Below are 13,876 nucleotides of genomic sequence, written 5' to 3'. Positions count from 1 at the left end.
CCATTCATTGTCAAAGTGACAAATGCATTTTATAATAGTAGCGAATAAGATGATAAATGCAGTTACATTAAGTATGCTTGGTTCTCAGTTTAACCTTCCTTCTCACAATAATTCTGCAGAGAGCACATGGAATTCTCCTGGGGGTTGCAGGTTCAGATGTTCCGCTGAGAGAACTATTGAAACTTGCTCCGAGGTATAAGGTAGGTTGTCAACTGTATCAATGCGTTTCATGTTTGAAATATGATCAGGAAGGCTATTAAAAATCTTAAAGCTTCACATTGGTTAATGCATTGAATTTTTTTTTCAGTGCCAGATAGGAGTAGGTTTAATAACTAAGCTGAATATAGATATCAAAAATGCTTCACTGCATCAGATATCTCGGGGTTGTTTCTGACGATTATACAGCTCAAAGAATCATAGTGTTATATAGTACAGAAACAGACCTTTCAACCCAGTGTCTACACCAACCAGGTTGCCTACCTAAGGCAGTCCTGTTGGCCTTGTTTGCATCTAATGGTGTGTGATATCAGGCTTCAGTACCTCCTGGCAGATTGCCACTAAGCTAATCCCATTTGCCTGCATTGGGCATCTTTCGAAACCTCTCCTATCCATGTACCTTCCAAATATCTTCTAACTGTGGTAATTGAACCTGCTTCTACCACTTGGTCTAGCAGTTTGTTCCATATACTCACCACCATCTGTGTGAAACATGCCCCTCATGTTTGTTCTTTCACCCTAAGCCTATCCTGCCCCGGGAAGCAGACTGTGATCTACAACCATCATGATATTATATTCTTCTGAGGTACCCCACAGCCTCCTACCTTCCAGGCAAAAAAGCTCCTTATAACTCTTTCTCTCTTACTTTTAAAAGCCTCCACTTCCTAGACATTCCTTTACTTTCAAATAACCTTTCCCAATCAATCTTTATAAGCTCCTATCTAATGCCATCAAAATTAGCTTTGCCCAATTGTGACAGTAACTTGGGGGTCAGTCTTATCTTATTCCATAACTATTTTAAAACTAATTAAATTATAGTCATTGATTAGATAGGAGCTTATAAAGATATTTGCCCATTTCATGCAACTCTACTTGTGCACCAGTGCCTTTCCTCTAAAACTGTAATTTTGTACTTTTCCTCTACCCTTTCATTTAACATGACACTGCTACCTTATTTCATGTCTTTCTCCTACCTTACCTCCCAAATGGTAGCTTTAATTATTCAGCCAGGACTTTTAGACATTTTGTTTTCTCATTTTTTTCTCCTAACTCATCACCACTCATCAAGCAAATTTACCTTCGATTCTATCTTTCCTAGCAACTTGCCTTCTGTTATTGTTGCTATAAATGAATGAATTATCTCGGTAATCCTCACTCACATTAAGTTACTATAGTACTCAGCCCCTCACAGACGCAGCAACATGAGTGTGGACATGCTCAGTAAGAATTGTTCAAAGGCAAGTAGTGCCCCCTTAAGTTCCGACTCCACATGAAACATAAGCAGTAGATGTGCATGCAACATTTTGTAATAATCTTTAACAATAAAGAGGAATAAATCAACAGCATGCACTAATTACTGTTGTAACAAAATGCAGATGCCTCCTTCTCCCAAACAAGTTTGACTATTAACCCCGTGTGAATGCAGATTGAGAAGAGAGAGAGAAAAACATTCACTTGAGTGAATTTTTCTTCGCTGTTGCATCATAACTGTTTTAAAATTTTCTTCCCTTTATCATGTTCTTCATGCAGCTTGGAATCCATGGTTATGCATTCCTGAATACCAATAATGGTTATATACTTGCTCATCCTGATCTCCGACCTTTGGTAGGTGATTTTAGTCATTCTATTTTGATGCAAGCAAACTTGTACAATGAGAAAGAATTGAATTAAAAGAGTTACTTCCATGAGAGGAGATGGTTTAGAATGAGCGGGCCTTCTGGTCACATTTTAAGTAAGAGTAGTGCTCAATGACACAAGCTGAAACAGAACCTGTCCTCAGTCTACAATTGCCCTTTGAAAAGATAATGCAATTACACTGCATAGGAATAAATATCAGCTTTAAATTTTGAGTAGAGGAAGTGTTTCCTTTGGCACCAGACCTAAAAATTCTAATGGATTGTTTAAGTCTCCCTGATTTGAAGAATAATCTTTTTATGTACTATGCGCAAGCAGGGGGAATTACACACAGTAGCAAACTTCAGCTTGAAACTGGCGCAGCTTTAATTCAAAAGTTCAAAGTGCATACACTTATAATCAAAGAATGTATAAATTATACAACCTTCAGATTTGATTGCTCACAAGTAGCCACAAAGCAAGAAACCAGAAAGAATCCAATTAAGAAAAAAATTAAAATAAGACACCAACACCCAATGCACAAGAGAAAGACAAAAAAAAACACAAATCATGCAAGCAATTGAAGCAAGCTACAACATTCCAAACCAAAATAGAGTCCTCAGTTCACTAAAGTAGTAAGTTAGTGTGGGCAACACTTTCCCTTGGGATTTCTTCCTCCCTGTCCTGAATTTTGTCAGGTCACTTTTACAATGCTAGTGAGTGCAAGACATGCATGGGGATATATTGAGAAACAAGTTACATTTGTTTGGGGTTTGGGAAATCTACTTGCCAGTATTAATAGTGGAGATAGATTTGCTCTACCACAGGGTTGAATGTACAAACAGAGCCAAAAGACACAAAAAAAACTATGAAATATTGAAATTTTAAAGGAATATCTGAGAAGGTATTGAGCGGCTTGAGCCTCTTTAACAGAATCATACAGAGGATCCCCCACCCACTCACAGTGTCAATCTCTTCTTGATCCCACTGTGACAAAGCTCTGGATCCCATGTAGAAATGTTCAACTGCATCAGAACCCACAGAACTAGAACTGAAGCAAGTCACTCTTGACTTCACTGGGACTAATAAGGAGAAAATGTATGTTTATGTAGATACTTGCATTTAAATACATATTAAATAGACCTAGAAAACAAGGACTCTTAAGTCAGAATGCTGTACCTGGATTTCAGTTCGACATTCAACACTATTGTATGACAAACTCTGGTGAACAAACTGCTACTCTTCAGTCTAAAAGCACCACTGTGCAACGAGATGTTGGACTTCCTAACGAATGGGCATCAGATAGTCAGGATGCTCAACCGCTCCCCCTTCCCCATCATCCTCAACACAGGTGCCTCCCAGGGCTGTATGCTGTACAGTCTGCTCACACAATACTGCATGACCAAACACCTGAATAACCACATTGTCAAGTTCGTCAATGACATGACAGTTGTGGGGCAGACAACCAGTATGCAAAAGACAAGGACTATGCAGCTACACAGAAATAAAATAGTAATAGTAATAGTAATAATAATAATAATAATAAATAAGCAATAAATATCAAGAACATGAGATAAAGAGGTATTGAAAGCGAGTCCATTGGTTGTCTGGACATTTCAATGATTGGGCAAGTGAAATTGAATGACATTATCCCCTTTGGTTCAGGAGCCTGATGGTTGAGGGGTTGTGACTGTCCATGAACCTAGTGGTGTGAGTCCTGAGTCTCTTGTGTTCTCATCCTGATCACAGCAGCAAGAAGAGAGCATGTCCTGGGCGGCGAGGATGATGGATGCTGCTTTTCTGCGACAGTGTTTCATGTAGATGTGCTCAATAGTTGGGGGGAATTGGTGATTCTATACCATGCTGTGTTGCAGCCAGTCAATATACTCTCTGTTACACATCTATAGAAGTTTGTCAAAGTTTTAGATGTCATGCCAAATCTCCACAAACTTCTGAGGAAGTAGAGGCGCTACCATGCTTTCTTTGTAATTGCACTTATGTGCTGGGCCCAGGACAGGTCCTCAAATAATAACACAGAGGAATTTAAAGTTGCTGACCCTTTCCACCTCTGATCCTCAGAGGCTCATGGACCTCTGGTTTCCCTCTCCTGAAGTCAATCATCAGCTCCTTGGTTTTGCTGACACTGAGCAAGAGGTTTTTCTGCTATTGATGATAGAGATAAATAATAGCAAACTTATTGTACATTGAGTTTCAATGATGTCCAATAGTTCTGCTCAAATACCATTCTAAAGTGATAGTTCAACACCTTATAGGTAATCCCTTGTGATGACAACAAGCTAATAACTGGTCAATTGAAATATAAAAGGCTTCATTGCCTGGTTTTTGACTTCCTCCAAGTGAAGTCTCCCATTCTCCGAATTTCATTTTTAGATATGAATCATGTGGGTTTGATGATTTTCTGAAATAGACTTGCATGTGTTTTTAACACTATTTTCAAAATTCTCCAAGTGATCACACAAGGAAGCCAGAAATGATTAGGTTGAGTGCTCTAATGAGCAGGTGTATTCAGGCCAATGCCACTTTTCTGTAGCCTCAGGCTGCTCATTTAAAACTCTTTAAGAATGGTGTGCCAATTATGTCACCTTGTTCTGAAGGGATGTGGCTGCCACTCAAGTATCATATGACTAGATTTTTTGACAAGTCTTCAAGAGCCGGCTGAATTGTATTTAGATTTAACACAGCACTCATGCTATTTGCAAATGATCAATTTCATGCTTGATAGATTACTGAACATCAAGAGTGCTACGCTCATTCTGGCAAATATATAACTTAAAACTATATGGGTTAAAGTAAGTAAGTCCAGTAGGTTGACTGGACATGAAGCTTGGAAGGTCTGATAAGCTAAACTGCATTTTCTTTAAAGGCAAGGCCAATTAACTCAGAACATAGATTGGCACAGGGCATTGTGATATGGTGGTGAACTACATATACCTGTCTGGACACACCCCCTGCTGACTGCTCCTGTGGCTCCTCCCACAGACCCCGGTATAAAGGCGATTGAGGCCTGAGCCCGGCCCTCAGTCTCCAGGATGTAGTATGGTGGTCAACTACTGCTTGTTCTTTCTTCCAGTCAATAAAAGCCGATATCTCGCATTCACATCTCAGAGAGTTATTGATGGTGTATCAATTTTATTGACTGGAAGTTTTAAAACATGGAAAGTATTTTACGTCTGGAAAAATTGGATTTGGACCCCCAAGCCCCTGAAGCAGCTCTTGCCTTTGAACTCTGGCTTGCATTCTTCCAATCATATTTGGAGGAGGTTAGTGCAACTGAACCTGCTGTTATGCACAGAATTCTCCTCTCGAGGGTCACCCCAAAAGTTTACTCACTTATCAGAGACCTGTCGACCTACCAAGGGGCACTGGACACCCTCAAAAGACAGTACGTGTGGCCAGTGAACACTGTCTATGCAAGACATCGCTTAGCTACACAACGACAGCGGCCTGGAGAGTCGAAAGCCGAGTTTCTCCGAGCCCTACAGACACTCGTGCGAACTTGCGACTGCAAAACTCTCATGGAGGAACAGCATGCGGAGCTCCTCGTACGAGACGCCTTTATTACAGGGATCAGGTCAGTGTACGTGCGCCAGCAGCTGCTGGAAAATGCCAATCTTACCTTACGCTCGGTGATCGAGACGGCTGACACGCTGGAGGCTGCTCTGCACAACGCTGATGCTGTCCAGCCACGTGATCCCCCGCCGGTTCCGTGGACATCTCAGACCCCGCCGCCAGTTCCCGTGAACGAATTCACCAATGCTGCTGCCAGTCACAATTCCACGAACTCCCCGAACCCGACCACAGCTGCTGCCGGTCGCAAGTCTGCGCAGTGTTACTTCTGCGGACTCGAAAAGCACCCCCGAAAACGCTGCCCGGCCTGAGAAGCGACCTGTTCCAGCTGCGAGAAGAAGGGCCATTTCGCCAAGGTCTGTAAGTCTGAACCACGAGTGGGGTCGGGCAGCGCTGCGTGTGAGGCATGGGGGCCACCATCTTGCATGCCCGGATGGGGGCGGCCATCCTTGTCGGCGCCAATATGCCCCACCCCTGACCCACCGGTGCTTACCGGGCACCAAGACATGCAGTTCAACTCTGGTCTCCGTAACCCTCGACCAAAGTGCCCCACACCAGTTTGCAAGGTCAATGATGGACATCCTGGTGGAGGGTCACAGGACTAGCTGCCTGTTTGACACGGGCAGCACTAAGAGTTTTATTGACCCAGACACGGTGCAACGCTGCGGACTCGTGACACGGCCGGTAAGCCAGAGGGTCACCATGGCTTCTGGGTCACATTCCACAGACATCTGGGTGGGTTGTGTAGCGACATTGGTGGTGCAGGGCACAGAATATCGGAACTTTGCACTACTGGTCATGCCTCAACTGTACGTGCCTGTGCTATTGGGGCTGGACTTCCAAAGCCACCTCGAAAGTGTGACTATGGCATATGACGGGCCCCTCCCACCACTCACTGTCAGGAATCCTCAGTTTTGTGGGACTTAGCCATATACCCCTCTACTGACCACACACACACATATCGACCCGTACATCCCACTCAGCACCATGCCGACAGCTGCACTACTGACATTTGCAGCCTCTCCACCCTCAAGATCCCTCCCCCATCGCTGTTTGCCAACCTGACCCCCGACTGTAAACCTGTGGCAACTAAAAGTAGGAGGTACAGCGCGGGGGACAGGGCCTTCATTAAGTCGGAGGTGCAGTGGCTGCTCAGGGAGGAGATCATTGAGCCAAGCACAAGTCCCTGGAGGGCCCAGGTGGTTGTTGTTCGGACCAGGCAGAAAAATAGGATGGTCATGGACTATAGCCAGACCATCGATAGGTTCACGCAGCTTGACGCGTACCCCCTACCCCGCATCGCAGATATGGTCAACCAGATAGCTCAGTACAAGGTGTACTCGACAATAGATCTGAAACCCGCTTATCACCAGCTCCCCATCCGCCCAGAGGATCGCCCCTACACCGCCTTCGAGGCGGGCGGCAGGCTCTATCACTTCCTGCGCGTCCCCTTCGGTGTCACAAATGGTGTCTCTGTCTTCCATAGGGAAATAGACCGTATGGTGGACTAGTGTCAACTGAAGGCCACGTTCCCATATCTGGATAACATCACCATCTGTGGTCACGACTGGCCGGTCATAACGCCAACCTCCAACGAATTTTCCCAACTGGCCAAAGCCCTGAACCTTACTTCTAATAGGAACAAGTGTGTGTTCAGAACCACCTGACTCGCTATCCTTGGGTATGTCATGGAAAACGGGGTCATTGGCCCTGATCTCGACCGTATGCGCCCCCTGTTAGAACTCCCTCTTCCCACCACCCTTGTGATATCACAGCTATTAAGGAAACATACAGTAGTTGAGAAATGAATAGGTCTGGCAGTTCAGTGTTCTGGGGTCCTGGTGCTTCCCGTTTGACAGAGGTGAAGTAAGTCAGGAAGGGGAATTGCACTATTGATTATTGAGACATCATGGCAGTATGTGGAGAGGATATCCGGTGTTATCGGGGAATGGATATATGGAGACCACTTTGTAGAAGAGCTTTGATACCTTTTGCAACTGTTGCTATGAACCATAATATCAGCAGACTGAGATTTGGACAGCAGACAGAACTGCCACCACAACAATCAGACAGTGGGTGTGTGCTCTTTGCATTGTTTTCGAAGCTGAAGTATCTGCTTTCAATTCTTCAAAATGGCTGCCTCACAGATACACCAAGGCAGATGGTCATCCATTCCAAACTTCAAACTGTTAAAAGCCCAATGGTACTGGTGCTAGACTCCTAAATACTGCTTAACATTGAGCACAGGTATCAAGGCTTTTTACCACACTTTCCAATATACAAATTGTTTTGTGCATCAGCATTCTTCTTCAGCTCCTGTTCATTGAAGAATCCAGCTAAGCACACTGTCCTAATATGTTATAAGACCATAAGATATAGGAGCAGAATTAGGCCATTTGGTGCATCGAGTCTTCTGGTGATGTCCTGGATGTCCTTCTACATGTGCCGCGTGTCGCCGCTGTCCTGGAAGTGACTGTGGATTAGCTGGGCGTGTGCACGCTTTGCCCCTCTGATGGCTCAGGACAGTTTGGCCCTTGCCGTTGTTAGAGCTGCCTTCTCGCCTTCTCTGAAGGCGGAGTCACGGGACCTCAGGCAGCGCACGCACCTCTGCGGTCATCCATGGCTTCTGGTTGGCACATATAGTGATGGTCTTGGACAGAGTAACATCATCAATGCACTGGCTGATGTAGCTGGTCACTGATGCTGTGTACTCCTCTAAGTTGGTAGAGTTGCCATAGGTTGCAGCCTCCCTGAACATTTGCCAGTCAGTGTGCTCAAAGCAGTCTTGAAGAGCAGAGATGGCTCCTGCTGGCCAGGTTTTCACCTGCTTCCGAACTGGTCTGGAGCACCTGATGAGCGGTCTGTATGCTGGGATCCAACAAGTTCTTCCCTCTCGTTGCAAAGTCCACATACTGATGGAATTTGGGGGCTGAGGAAAGTCCATCTCCCACCCCCCATCCTCATCACATTCTACAGGGGTTGTATTGAGAGCGTCCTGAGCAGCTGCATCACTGCCTGGTTCGGAAATTGCACCATCTCGGATCGCAAGACCCTGCAGCGGATAGTAAGGTCAGCTGAGCAGATCTTTGGGGTCTCTCTTCCCGCCATCACGGACACCTACACTACACGCTGCATCTGTAAAGCAAACAGCATTATGAAGGATCCCTCGCACCCCTCATACAATCTCTTCTCCCTCCTGCCGTCTGGGAAAAGGCTCCGAAGCATTCGGGTTCTCACGACCAGACTATGTACCATTTTCTTCCCCCAAGCTATCAGACTCCTCAATACCCAGAGCCTGGACTGACACCTTACTGCCCTATTGTCCTGTTTATTAATTATTGTAATGCCGGCACTAATTTTGTGCACTTTACGCAGTCCTGTGTAGGTCTGTAGTCTATTGTAGCTTTCTCAGTGTTGTTTTTTTACGTAGTTCAATCTAGTTTTTGTGCTGTGTCATGTGACACCATGGTCCTGAAATACATTGTTTTTTATTTTTACTATGCACTGTACCAGCAGTTATGATCGAAATGACAATAAAAGTGAATTGACTTGACTTGACTTTCATCTTGGCTAATCCATTTCACTATCAGTCCTGATCTCCTGCCTTATCCCCATATCCGTTCATGCCCTGACTAATCAAAAATTTGTCAAACTGTGCCTTAAGTATACCCACAGTTGCTTGTGACAACAAATTCCAAAGATTTAACACTCTCCAGCTGTGGTGAATTGCATGTGCCTGTCTGGACACGCCCCCTGCTGACTGCTCCTGTGGCTCCTCCCACAGACCCCTGTATAAGGGCGATTGAGGCCTGAGCCCAGCCTCTCGGTCTCCGGGGAGTAGTGTGGTGGTCGGCCGCTGCTTGTTCCTTCTTCCAGCCAGTGGAAGCCGATATCTCGCCTTTACGTCTCAGAGTGAGTTATTGATGGTGCATCACCGGCTAAAGAAATTCCTCCTCTAAATGGACCTCCCTCTATTCTGAGGCTGCTTCTTCTGGTCTTAGACTGCATCACCGTAGGAAACATCCTCTCCACATCCACTCTATCAAGGCTTTTCAAATTCGATAGGTTTCAATGAGATCCCCCCTCATTCTTCTAAATTCCAAGTGAGTACAGGCCCAGAGCCATCAAGTGCTTCTCATATGACAAGCGTTTCATTTCCAAAATAATTTTTGTGAACCTCCTTTCAACTCTCTCCAATGTCAGCACACGCTTTCTTAGAAAAGGGGCCCAATCTTTTCACAATACTCCAACTGAGGCCTCAACAGTGTTTTATAAAGCCTCAACATTACATTCTTACTTTTTATATTCTAGTCCTCTCAAAATGAATGATAACATTGCATTTGCCTTTACATAAGAGAGATAGGAGCAGGAGTAGGCCAATCGGCCCCTCAAGCCTGCTCCGCCATTCAACAAGATCATGGCTGATCCAATCTTAACTCTAGTTATCACCGAATCCCACAAGGCAACAGTGCCAACCAACAGGGCACCATGCCGCCCATTTTATTTTATTATTCATCCCACCCAAACCCATGTGATCACCCGGGGGGAAAAAAAAACAATTTGCCAATTGAGGAGAAAAAATCTGGAAAATTCCTCTCCGACCCATCCAGGCTATCAAAAACTGGTCCAGGAGATCACATGGCTGGTCTAAACCTAGCCTCATGTCCACTTACCTGCTCGCTCACCGTATCCCCTAATGCCATTTTTATCCAGGAAAATGTCTATCTCCATTTTGAATTTATTGAGTGTAGTAGCTTCCCAGCTCTCTGGGGCAGTAAATTCCACAGCCCCACTACCCTCTGAGTGAAGAGATTTCTCCTCATCTCAGTCCTGGAACAGCATCCCCTTATTTTAAGATTATGCCCCCTAGTCCTAGTTTCACCCATCATTGGGAACATTCTCCCCGCATCCACCCGATCAAGCCCCTTCACAATTTTATATGTTTCAATAAGATCGCCTCTCATTCTTCGGAACTCCAATGAATAGAGTCCCAATCTACTCAACCTCTCATCATACATCAACCCACCCATCCCCGGAATTAACCTAGTGAACCTTCTCTGCACTGCCTCGAGAGCCAGTATGTCCTTTCTTAAATATGGACACCAGAACTGCACGCAGTACTCCAGGTGTGGTCTCACCAATACCTGGTACAACTGCAGTAAGACCTCCCTGTTCTTATACTCCATCCCCCTAGCAATAAAAGCCAGCATTCCATTGGCCTTCTTGATCATCACCTGCTGCACTTGCATACTAACTTTTTGTGTTTCCTGCACCAGGACCCCCAGATCACTTTGCACAGAAGCACTTTCCAGTTTCTCTCCATTTAGATAATAACTTGCTCTGTTATTTTTCCTGCCAAAGTGCAAGACCTCACACTTGTCAGTATATATTTCATCTGCCAAATGTCTGCCCAATCACTCAGCCTATCTATGTCCCCCTGCAGGGTTTCAATGTCCTCCGCACTCATTACACTCCCTCCCATCTTTGTGTCATCAGCAAACTTCGATACATTGCACTTAGTCCCTTTCTCCAAATCATTAATATAGATTGTAAAGAGTTGGGGTCCCAACACCGCCCCCTGTGGAACACCACTAGTCACCAACTGCCAGTCTGAGAATAAACCATTTATCCCAACTCTCTGTTTTCTGTTAGAAAGCCAATCCTCCACCCATGCCAGAATATTATCCCCAATCCCATGATTTTTTACTTTAAGTAATAATCTTTGGTGTGGCACCTTGTCAAGTGCCTTTTGGAAGTCCAAATACACCATATCCACTGGTTCCCCTTTATCTACCCTATATGTTATGTCCTCAAAGAACTCCAACAAATTTGTCAAACATGACTCCCCTTTTGTAAAGCCATGCTGACTTTGTCCTATTAAACTGTTTATCCAAATGCCCTGTTACTGTTTCCTTAATTATCGATTCCAACATTTTGCCAACCACAGACTCAATCTGCAAATTAATCTTTAGGGAATCCTGTACGAGGGCTCCCAAGTTCCTTTGCAACTCAGATTGTTGAATTTTCTCTCCATTTAGAAAATATTTCCCAGGACTTGTGCTATTCTTGATCTCTGTCTCATCTACAATACACATGCCCAGTGCCGCCATGAATAGAGCCCGTCCTCTAGTTAACTAATAGCGCAATCTCTCAAGTTGAGTAAGCTGTTCTCCTGAGGGGTTATCTATTGATGAGTTCTCATCTGTCTGTTAAAATATCTGCAAGTCAATACAAGCTGTGAGATGTGATGTTGGTGGGTAATGGGAAGAGGTGATTTTTAGTGCTGTCTGTCTCGCAGAGTAGTCCATGTAGTATTGCATTTGAAATGAAAACCCCTATTTACTTTTCCAGCATTGTTCAAAAATTTAAATGCCTATATTCACTTCTTAATAAAACCAAAATATACTAGAAATACTTAGCAGGTGAAACAGCATCTGCAGAGAGAAAGAAAAACAAGAGTTAGCATTTCAAGTTACTAACTTTTCATCAAATTCACTTTATCCCAGCACAGGTTCAAGTAGAACAATGCCCAGAAGCAAACACAGCTGCAATGCACCTCCCTTTTAAGTTTTAAGTAGTGCAACTTAGAAATGATACCAGTTCTGCTAGTGTATGATGCCAGTAAAAAGCGTGGGCAATTCTGGCTGCATACAGAAGTCTTTATAATGAGCTGCCAGCATGGAAATCGTGTGCTTTCCACACTTCACTGAACAAAAATATGTTAATCATGCATTGGGATTCCTTTCTGCTTTTGTTGGCTATCTTATTTAACCCACCAGTGAAAACTATTGGTGAAAAAAAGGGTTTGCATTCTACTGCAATAAATGCTGCTGATTATTGTGTTTTTTAGTTTCAAGCAGAAGTGCCAAAAGTGGCCAAAAATGTTAGTACTCCCTAATGTGTGCACTTAATTGGGTTAGCAATGAAGCTTAACTGACAGAGCAGTGTACTGCAAATGTACCAGCTGCAAAATGCACAGTAATTACTTTCCAAACCCTAAACTCAACCTGGTCCTCTCAAAAACAGGATTTTTTTTTCCACCTTGTGTACTGAAGTTAACATTATATTATTGAAAAACTTTGGAGGATGCACTCTGTTGAATTATACCAATATTTAAATTCTCCTGGGGCAGCATGGTAGTTTAGTGGTTAGCACAATGCTTTACAGGCAGGACACCTGGGTTCAGTTCCTGCCGCTGCCCGTAAGGAGCTTGTACATAATCTCTGTGACCATGTGGGCTTCTTCTGGGTGCTCTGGTTTCCTCCCACAGTCCTAAGATGAATTGGATGGTAGGTTAATTGCTTGTTGTAAATTGTCCCTTGTTTATGCTAGGATTAAATAGAAGGGTTGCTGTGCAGCGAGGCTCGAAGGACCAGAAGGGTTTATTCTGCACTGTATCTCAATAAAAAAATTTAAAAATTCAGTTCAGAGTATCTGCTTGTGCCAGTTGCAGGGACAATGCAGGTCCCTCTTTAAGTGGTTCAGCCTGATTTACATGCTGTAGAATTAGTTTTCACTTGTGTTAGCTATTTACAAAAGTTGACCCTATCCCAAACTATTAATGCAAAGGACATCTTGATTAGCATTGGCTTCATGGATGATCATATAAGTAAAGAGACCGCATGAAATTGCATTGAAGCAACTACAGCATTATGAATTAAAAAGGCTCTGCAATCTCACTATTGCCCTCAATCCATAGTCATTGACCATCTCAGATATAGTAGGTTTAAAGATTAAGACCTCAAATTGGCACAAAGGTCCTGGTCTACAAGCCAGTTTAGAGTGGCATGGTAGTACAGCAGTTAGCGCAATACTTCATAGTACCAACAATCACTGATCAGGGTTCAATTCCTACCATTCTCTGTAAGGAACTTGTGCATTCTCTCTCTGACTGCATGGGTTTCCTCCAGGTTCTCTGGTTTCTTTCCTACTTATACACTCCAAAGATGGGTTAGTGAGCTGTGGGCATGCATGTTGGCACTGGAAACATGGCTCCTGAGACATCTTCGGACAGTGTTAATTGTTGACACAGAAGATGTATTTCTGTGAATGTTTTGATGAATATGTGGTAAATACAGCTAATCTTAATTTTAAATATCTGCCCTCCTGCATGTGCCTGAGATATAGATTATTTACTGCAGATGCCTCAAAGCACGTTTCCCAGAAAATGCTCCAAATTCATCTGCAGAATAAGTGAACAAACTTCAATGTACTTTCTTAGCCAATATATTATCAGTGAGACTCTCACTATACACGACCAATTCTGATGATACCCAACCTGAGGCTCCTGAAATTGAAAATGTATTCCAAGTTTTGTCACAGGAATTTATTACCCTGAAGATAGAGAAAAATGAAGCATTCAAATCCACTTTGATAAAGCATATCATGCCTGCCAACTCTTGGAAATCCTTCATCCATGAATATTCAAAATGGAGAAAGGGTGTTCAGGATGGCATTG

General features: G+C 43.8%; 1 protein-coding gene across 1 annotated transcript in view; it reads left to right on the top strand.

Annotated features, from left to right (window-relative positions):
• LOC132397679 (voltage-dependent calcium channel subunit alpha-2/delta-4-like) overlaps positions 1–13,876 on the top strand; it is a 341,368-nt gene that overhangs the window by 94,400 nt on the left and 233,092 nt on the right. The window contains exons 14-15 of the mRNA XM_059976447.1: positions 120–200; positions 1,747–1,821. Coding sequence (XP_059832430.1) covers positions 120–200; positions 1,747–1,821 — 156 coding nt within the window. The remainder of the gene's footprint in view (positions 1–119; positions 201–1,746; positions 1,822–13,876) is intronic.

The sequence above is a fragment of the Hypanus sabinus genome, chromosome 8 (genome assembly GCF_030144855.1).
Source record: "Hypanus sabinus isolate sHypSab1 chromosome 8, sHypSab1.hap1, whole genome shotgun sequence".
NCBI lineage: Eukaryota > Metazoa > Chordata > Chondrichthyes > Myliobatiformes > Dasyatidae > Hypanus > Hypanus sabinus.
The sequence above is the reverse complement of the archived record's forward strand: the minus strand, read 5'-3'. Positions and strand labels throughout refer to the sequence as shown.